The following is a 10,083-nucleotide window of genomic DNA, read 5'->3' as shown; positions in this document are numbered from 1 at the left end:
GGGATGGGGTTTAACCACTTAATGAACCTACATTTCAGCGGCTCTGAGAGATAAAGGAACATGTAGATGTTTTGCCTTTCACGACTGGAGAGCTCTGTACGACTTCATATGGTCGTTTTTGAAAGGAGATAAATGTTAATTTCAGCGTTTAGCCAGTAAGTTGAAAACCATCAATCTTTCAACTACTTATTTAAACGTCCCACACAAGTCTATTTTAGGGCCGAAGTTATACAACTGTTCTACAGCAGTTTTTAGCCAAGAACATTAAAACCATTATAGTTAAAATAATATTTTAAATTGATAAAGCTATTATTATAAACAACCTACAAAATTCAAAGGTATTTCGAAGTTTTTGGACGAATTATTATGAGATTTATGTTGCTATTTGAAATGTGAAAGAGAATTTAGTGCAGGTTTTATCCAATATAATAGAAACAAACAAGATGGAAAGGAATGGATAGAAAGGACCTTTCCATTAATGAAATTATTCATATGATAACGGCTAAAGGAGAAGACCATGCTGTTGTGCAAGTCATAAATATCGAAACTAGTCTTTTAAATGTTTATGAACATTAAATTGAAACAAAATTATTTCTATTTTTAATCAATTAATCGCGATTTAAAATTAGGCAATTTGAATTTCCCGCGTCTATGTGCGTCTCCATGATCGGTTGAGTTGTGACGTCAAGAAGGCGGTTTGTAAAGTGAAAGTAAATAGGTAATTGATTACGATGTCCGAAGAAATCTCAAATTTGGGACTTTTCCACTATAATTTCAACCCAAAATATACAGAAGAAGAGATTGAGGCACAACATGTAAGTGAATGTCAGACAACATTGACGAAAAACGGGAATTGCTGCCAGAAGACTAGTATGTCTACTTCCAAATAATGTTCGTGTTGCCGAGCAAAAAAACTTTTAGAATATTCTCTTTTATCATTCCTGCAATCGTAAGCTTGACAAGACAACATGTTTTGGTGATTAGATAAACAGGATCGTAGAAATATTTACGGAATATTATTTGTTTAACTATTAATTGCAGTACTTATATAAGTACCAAACCGACTTAGTGACGTCACGAGACAATCGGAAGCTGTCGGTTAAAATCAGTAAAGTCTGCTCATGATCTTCCTTCAGAAAGGAGAGCTCTGCAATATAGCTTTTTGCATATATTTCAAAGAGTTCGAACTTTGCATAGCTTTTAACATTTTATAAAAGCGGATTTTGCATTAAAGTTATTTATTTTTGTTTACATGGGTATGAGTTATCATAAGAGCCGAACTTAATAAAAAGGTGGCCTTTCCCTTTATGAGTTTCGACTTTGCTTAAGTAGAATAAAGTTCCTAATAGAAGTGATTGTCCTTGATTTATTTTATATTCGAACAAGGTGATTTAAAGCTTTCTGTTTGATTCTGCTTTTGATTCAATTACCTACTTATAATTTTTGATAACGCTTAAAAAAATTGGTTAAAATATGCTTCAGAAAGATTTTTTTTGTGTTTTTTTTTTATATGTTTGACAAATTTGCAGCATGTAGTTATTGCATCATGAGGAACGGATCTGATTTTATCTATAATAATTCAGTTACATTAGTTATTTAATTTTACTGTAAGATATTGAGTACTACTCAGTGAAAAAATCCAATAATATTGTTGCATGGTATATCAGTCGGTTATGATAAATCAGATTTCATTTTAATGATTACATTTTACCCATCGGCGTTCAAACAAAAACAAAACGTCCGAGTGAAATTCGACATTTTGAGCCATTCATGTTTCAGACCACTGACATATAATGTAGATCACTGACGCTACGTCCCTGATAACAAGTATGTTGAAAACTGATTTCTAATTCATAGATCTTTAAGTAATACTCAGAACTTGATATTTTGGAACCATTCGTATTTTACCTAGAAAATACTCAATTTATGATATCAAAACTGATGGTAAATAACAAGTATAATGGAACAGTAATACCATGATCGAAGTTATCTTCGTATATAAAATGACTTAAAATATTTGATTCCTGGGCAACCCACTTTTTTTTAAATTCCAAATCGCCAATTTTTATTTCAACTACATTATTTTTAAATTACCAAATATATATTCAAATACTTTACGATGACGGTACATCTATAAATCAAAATACAGTGAACAGGATGCACGCCCAAACGATAAACAGTAGGAAATAGTAAAATGTAGACACTTTGTATTTCGAACTTTACTTATGTCTTAAATAAACTGAATCAAATGGACTATATTTGAGCAGTCATGATTTATTGTTCCGAATACTTATCATGATACTTGATTTAAGATGTTACCGGCTTTTGATATCAATCAAACCATACAAACGGTCGACCTCAAGTATATTTTTTATACTTGTTATTATCGTTTTCGAGTCATAATTTGTTACCGTGTAATAATAAATTATACCCCAAACGTGGTTTAAAGAGTAATCAAGGGAACCAAGGTTATAGCGGTAATCAAAAGAATGTAATCCAGGGACAAAGACCAGACATGGAAAACATACACACACAACAAAGAACATAAAGTAACTAAAATCATACATACAAAGTAACAAAAGTAAATGAGCAACTCGGATTCCACCATTAAAGTTCTGTTTAAACGTTGTAAGGAAAACAAACAACACAAGTATAAAACATACAATGTAGTATGTAGTATCTAGTAGTTGCCCTTTTTGGTTTATATACACTTTTATTTTTTGTGTGCATAAAATCCGGTTTCATGTTATACTCTCGTTTATGGACTGAATATGATTACACACAAGTGAACAAGATTTGGGAAATACCTATGAGATATATTTGAACAATTGATATTCATTCTGCTTCATAAAACACTTTTTTATCTTCGAAGTAAAAGCAGACATCAGCCGTGCAATATCACTTGTAATAAGAACGTCAACATAAGAAAATATGGATGTGTAAAATATTCAGAATTGAAATGGAAACTATAAAATACAAAATGTAATAAACTTGGATACTGTGTAATCGATATTATGATCAACAGCTTTATACAATTGATAGTGAACTGGCTCCATGAAGTTTGTCAATTGAACGCAGGCGCAATGTTTTTTTTTTGTTTTTTTTTCCATTTTTGAATTTCGTTTTTATGTTTACAGAGACGTTAAATGATATTTTATTGATGGAAAAGAAAATGATTGTACGATTACTTTTAACTGAAAATGTATTACTATTTTCTGGGGTTTCACGGTGGGATCACGGGGAGATATTTGCAACATATATGCAATTAAAATATCATGGCTTCTCAAATAGCAATTAATGATACTATCTAATAATTCATTCATAAAAGAAATTTAATGACCTCCTGTAGTCTTTCAGAGTGCGATAAAATCGCATAACCATATATGTTCTATCAATACTATCTTTTAAATGATGTTATTTGCGATAGTCTCATTAACGGATTGGAGTGAAATATACAACAGAGTAAATTTTGAATAAACATTAGCAATTTTAAATCATGTTTTTTTAAAAACACTCAGATCGATGTAATTCGAAAATATGTGAAACGGAACAGTTCAAGTGATACTCATTTGAAGTAGAGTACCTGTGTTGGGTAAATCTCCCGTTTTATAAGGTATGGGGCAATAGGGAATGGGAGACAGGGCAATTGGGCATGGGGTACATGTGTCTGGTATGGGAATAAAGCATGGGGAATGGGACGAGGGAATTATTTTGATTGGTGAATAAAAAAATGTTCTACTTATCATAATTCAACGACAGCAATTTAAAGAGTAATCAAGGGTACCAAGGTTATAGAGTTAAAAAAAATATGGTAATTTTTAATGATTACAGGTGTCGATGTTAATTATTCATTAACATTTTTTTAATAATTAGTACATTTGTAAAGTATTTAACTTCTGGTCATTATAGATTAAAAAAGTTTCGCGCGCATGCGATTTCTTAATATGTCATTTTTAAACATTTGGACTGACAAATTATGTCAGAGACACATGCATGATTTTAATATTAAGAAATTAAACATATTGAGCAAAAATTACAAGACCATTTAAAAATGAAATGTTGATTCCTTTAAATTTGCAAAATTATGTCATTTGTCTCAAACACAAAAATGATTATAATATTGGCATTTTTAATATTTTAAATAATACTTTTGGACAATTACTGAAAAACTGCAGTCACCATTATAATATGCAGAATTATGTCATTATGAGAAATTGGACTGAAATTAATGTGTCAATGCCACACAGTATTCGTATTTGGACAATTTTTACATTTTAAACAATAATATGTAACCATTAAGATAATTTCAAGTGTTGGCACTCATTCAATTTGCACAGATACCACATTTTAAGAATTTTGTTTGAAATATATGTATCACAGTCATCATGATAGTACTGATGTAGACAGCTTTAACGGTTTTTTAACTTTTTATTAGCAACTCGGCGGGTTTTTCTAGAAAAGCAGAGGATGCTTACCCTGCCGGTGCACCTGATCCATGCTCCCAGTTTTTAGTGGAGTCCGAGTTGCTCATTGGCTTTTGTTACTTTGTATGTATGATTTTAGTTACTTTATGTTCTTTGTAGTGTATGTCTGTTTTCCATGTCTGGTCTTTTTCCCTGGATTACATTCTTTTGATAACAACTATAACATTGGTTCCCTTGATTACTCTTTGATTACCGCTATAAACTTGGTTCCCTTGATTACATTTTGATTACCGCTATAACCTTGGTTCCTTTGATTACTCTTTAATCAAAAATTATTGGCTTAAAAAAAAAATAATTGTTATATCCACTAACAAAGCAACATACTTTCAATGGTCAAATTTCCTTTCATCTGTGGCAAGATCCCTTCGGCTCCTGCGTATGGAGTGTTCATATCACAACTCATACGTTATGTCAGAGCTTGCCGAAACTATGCAGACTTTTTGTATCGCGCTAGAACTCTAACAAATAGACTTCTGGAACAGGGTTATGTTGCTACAAGTTTGAAGTCATCACTACAGATGTTTTATGGTCGTCATCATGAACTCGTGGATCGTTATGGTGTATCCATCTGCTCCATGAAAACTGAATTATTCAACGGGTCATAGTTTTCCTTTCGTCGTTTGTTTACCCCGGACTTGACTTTTTATTAGAAACTTGGCGGGTGTTTCTAGAAAAGCAGAGGACGCTTACCCTGCCGGTGCACCTGGTCCATGTTCCCAGTTTTTAGTGGAGTCCGAGTTGCTCATTTACATTTGTTACTTTGTATGTATGATTTTAGTTACTTTATGTTCTTTGTTGTGTATGTCTGTTTTTCATGTCTGGTCTTTGTCCCTGGATTATATTCTTTTGATTACCGCTATTACCTTGGTTCCCTTGATTACTCTTTCATACAAATAAAATAGTCTAAAAAAGTCTAAAATGATGTTTTTTCTGTATGCGTAGTAAACGGATCAGCTAACCACCAGTTAGTATTGGCATTTATCATTTAAATGCGTATATAGTTACAGTTCGTCGTATTGGTATTGTATTTTCTATTTAAATGGTTCAACTGTTACTGCGTCATATGAAAAAACAACCATGCTCCATTTTATTCATGTGTGTATATGCTTATGTGATTTTGAGGGATAAACTACCGCTTCTTTTTTCAAAAATCCGATTTATATAAAATTTTTATCAGATCGTCTCCTATGGCCAACATTATTGTGCATAATTTTAATTGACAATTCAGACCGACGGACGGATAAACACAATAAATATTTTTGTACATTCCTTCAAGGAGTCAATAATGAAATATCCTCTTAAGCTGCTTTTTATTAAATTTATTTATACCAATGTTCAAATGTTTTATGGATAGAAGAAATATTGAGTTTAAATATGAGAAAGTAGCAATTGATAAATAATGTCGATTTCAAATAAAATATAATTATAAATATATGTGAAAGATCGGACTGGTAGGAAGGTAATCATGATTATAAGTAGAACAACGTTAAAGTATATATAATCGGAGGCAAAGACCACATCTTAAAACAGACAAAACCACATAGATGAAATAATACATATAGAAAATGAAGAATAAATAGAACTCAGACTCCAATTACAAATGGCTGTATTTAAAATGTACACCGGTAGCGTTTACCGTCTTCATCTCTTCATATTTGTATAACCAAACACATATGTTTTTTGGTTTTTTTTGGTTTTTTGTTTTTGTTTTGTTTTTTGTTTTTTGTCTTTTTTTTGTTTTGTTTTTTTTTGTGTGGGGGGGGGGTGGCTATAAATAAAATTTATTTATACATCGCAGATTGATTGAGTGTGCATATAAGGGGACACATCTTATATCGTGCTTTTTTTCTTTACTATGAAAACAAAGATTTGAAAGTAATTAACTATTAACAGTAAAACAAATATTAACTTCGCATTAATCAGTCAGTTTAATAGCATACAAAAACTTACACAGTAACATGTCTCTTATGGACGGATTAAAAATTTACGATATCGGTAAGGAAATTTTACGACACATACGTATATAATTACGACAGTTTGATAGCTGTGCTCAAAATAGTTGTCATCCCATTAGCAGATACCCCACGGACAACAACATACGCTGTAATGTGTTGAACGGATTTTATCTTTGGTGGAAGGGTAAATTCCAAAAAGGTCTGCTTTGTTTCTTGCCACTGGATAATATCAGCGCTTCCTGGTGTTGTTCCAGCAGATACTTCGTAATATATTGGACCTGTTGCTTGAAAATGATCATTCCATGATGCTGTTAGTGTACGGTTATAAGCCGTAAATTTCAAATTTGGACTATCTGAAATAACAGAGGTGTTTGTCTTAATTTACATTAATGATTTGTACATTAAATATGAACATGCAAAAAAAAAAAACAACAAAAAAAAAAAAAAAACAAAAAAAACAAAGCAGTGGCTTGCACATGACCAATTTTGTTTTTATAACAATGTCACCAATTTTATATCATAAATGCATCTTCACTAATTCAGTATTAAATACCGGTTTTTGATTAACTGCAACGGTTAAGTGAGAAAAAATTACATTGATAACTCTGTTTTTGTGTAAAAATCGGTTGCCTTGTTCAGGAACTTAAAGAAAATGTTTCGAGTCATTCATTATTTATTTTATTTATTTTTTAAAACATTTTTTGTCATCCACATGATATGTAAATTAGATTGAAACAACCAATTCAGTAGGATGCAATTTACCAAATGCCAATCATACCATACGATCTGCCTGATTTTTACACGGACATCCTCTTAACCGTTTATAATAAAAATGTATGCAACTTTCACTGAAGATCTTAATTTGTTAATTTTTTAAGATAAAGAACTTGACAAACGTTTTGCGGCAAGCATTTAATGCTCAGATAAAAATGGTACTGGTTGTAAAATTTCAATCTACCTGTAAGTTGTGGTTGTAAAGAGGAGACAACCAACTCATCCGTTACAGGAATACTTCTAAGGTACATCTTATTGACAGCTTTTACACTAGTAGTATAGTTCCCTCTTGTCATATCAAGTCCACGGATAATACAGAAGGATGTATCCTGCTCCTCAGCTGTCAAGGACGTTGTAAGTAAAGTTGATAGATCTTGACTTTCAAACGTTAACTAAAATAAGATTACAAAAAACGATCCATTTGTTGTTATATACTCAAAAGGAAACAACAAAGAGTTTATCACCTCCATGCAAAGTGCCTGACCTTTAGTTACATTTTTATTCCTATGGATTGAAATATACAAAATAATTACATTTACAAGTTTTAGCCCTGAATTAAAATTCGCAGAGTGCGTTGTTGATAATAGATATCCCCGTTTCGCATGCATTAGATAACAGAAACATTATATTTGGTAAGATCCATCACTGTTACTAAATCTCAACCTTTCAGAACCTTTTATCAAATTATTAGAAAAGCTTAGGCTACGCTTTATTATTATCTAAACTCTTAGCATGTATCTTTAATTTTTTTCTTAAAATATCAAACAATGTATTTTTTTTTGTTCATGAAAATATATGCGGAAAATTACTTTTTTAAATAATGATTTCTAATTAAGTTTCTATATAAGCGATACAGTGCGACGAAGCTTTTTGTAAACAGATACACAAGTGTTACATGTATGGATCAGTTTATGTGTTACAAATATGTAATACTACAAAAACGTAAAAAAATATTCTTCTATATATACAGTCAACACATCAAATCAAAAGCAAAATTCTGTACATGGGAAAAGCAGGAAGTAATTTACAAACGGACCATATATGAATCCATTCCTGTCACATCGTGAAATCCTGTCCATTTTAGCCTGACTGATGATGTTTGACCTTGGTAATGTCCTCTGGCATTGTACTCCGTCAAAGATCGTGGAACAATTTCAACCTCAGCGTATGCTGTATTCGGAGGAAGATTGGATATCTTCACCCCATTAGTTGACAAAGATGATTGTAAACCGGCATTGTTTCTACATCTAACGGTCACATGGATCATTTGCATAGATAATTTGCTTCTTGGGAATACTTTTGATATTATATTTATATTTTTAGGTAATTTCTGGAAAGTTTGAATCTCATTCCCATACGGTTGGTAACCTGTTAAGAAAAATAACAAAACAAAAACAATTAATAAAATAAATAAATAAAAAAAAAATAATAAAAAAAAATAACAATAAAAAAAATAATAAAAATCATTTCAATTATTTCAATATTGTGCCAAAAAATTGATTAATACACAACTTGCCAGTAATCGAAAATGTTTGGAATAGTATTTCCTTTTTTTCATTTTTAAGCTATGAAGAATGGTACAGGGTAAACAAAACATTAAAACTAAAAATAAATGTAATCGAACAAAGAAATATTCAGCCATTATAAATCAAGATCATATTGAGTATAATATATATATTGTCTACAAAAAAAAAAAAAACTGTTTGTAATGCGGGTTCATTTGTAAAACATGTGACCTTGCGTTTCTTAGATATATGTATATATGCACTAACAAAATGAATTTTGTATGAAACAAACATAGTTGAAACCGACAGCTCGACATTTCGCTTGATCATGGCTTAGTGTACACCACTTCGTAACATTAATTACTTGTTGTTGTTTACTTAGTAACAATAGATATATGAGTGTAATCAGTGGCATTTCAGATGTGGCAACTCGAAATTGTATACTATAAAAATAGGAGATGTGGTTTTATTACTAATTAGATAGTCATCCCCTAAATGCCTCGTAACGAACGTTAAAACTTATACAGGTCACCACGAGCACAAACTTTTCACATCATTAGGTTAATATGCATTTAAACAAAGAATAATATAATAAGAGGGATCCATTGCACAAATCCAAAACATAACCTGCAACTTACCGACAGCCCATTCACAGTGTTCCAGACCGGATTCAGCATCTTTGACGTCCCAGTTTGCGGAAATTTCTTCAGATGTCTGAGCAGCTATATCAGAACCTATAATTTGATAATGTGTTTAAATTAAGAAATAATCCATGGAGGGGGTAGATTTGTAGTCATTTTAAAATGGATACGACATTTATTTTCGATTATTTAACACCGACAGTGAGATGTTAAATGGGAATATAAATGCCGAACCCATGTTAAAAGGAGTACAAATCTACCCTCGGAAGGAATTATTTCTTTTTTAATATGCCAAATACGGAAATGTTTTTGACAAAAAATTCCCTAAGCGCAGCCAACATGACGGCTGTTCCGTTTAACCTCCCCCGTATGGAAGTTGGATAAAATTTATATATTTATATCATCGTATGTGTTAAATGTGTGCATTTATATAATTGATTTCAATTAGATAATCTCGCGGCCGTTAAATCATCGCGTTAACGTTTATAAATGAGTGTATTGTCTCGAAGCGACATGAAAAGAATAGAGACAGTGCGCAATTGCTAAAGGTGGGGTTGCATTGACATATACTGTTTGACGTAATATATGAAAGAACAAATGAAGATAGTTTGAATAAGATGAATTGTAATCAAACAGTTTTAGATTTACTATTCGAAAAAAATATTTTTTATATAAGGGATTTTATCTTGGTCAATATCACAGTGCCAATTGTGTTATTAGTTAC

The 10,083-nt window shown here is 31.4% G+C and overlaps 1 protein-coding gene across 1 annotated transcript in view; it reads right to left on the bottom strand.

The window, feature by feature from the left end:
• Window positions 1–6,393: 6,393 nt before the first annotated feature.
• LOC148610365 (uncharacterized) overlaps window positions 6,394–10,083 on the bottom strand; it is a 59,170-nt gene continuing 55,480 nt past the window's right edge. The window contains exons 51-54 of the mRNA XM_088542890.1: window positions 9,357–9,452; window positions 8,250–8,581; window positions 7,398–7,605; window positions 6,394–6,792 (exon numbers count right to left, since the gene is read on the bottom strand). Of these exons, the coding sequence (XP_088399016.1) occupies window positions 6,512–6,792; window positions 7,398–7,605; window positions 8,250–8,581; window positions 9,357–9,452 (917 nt within the window). The 3' untranslated portion in view covers window positions 6,394–6,511. The remainder of the gene's footprint in view (window positions 6,793–7,397; window positions 7,606–8,249; window positions 8,582–9,356; window positions 9,453–10,083) is intronic.

Source organism: Perna viridis, chromosome 8 (genome assembly GCF_037379345.1).
Source record: "Perna viridis isolate PV_CMFRI_1.1 ecotype Kerala chromosome 8, ASM3737934v1, whole genome shotgun sequence".
Taxonomy (NCBI): domain Eukaryota; kingdom Metazoa; phylum Mollusca; class Bivalvia; order Mytilida; family Mytilidae; genus Perna; species Perna viridis.
Note: the sequence above shows the minus strand (reverse complement) of the source record. Positions and strands in the feature narration are given on the sequence as shown.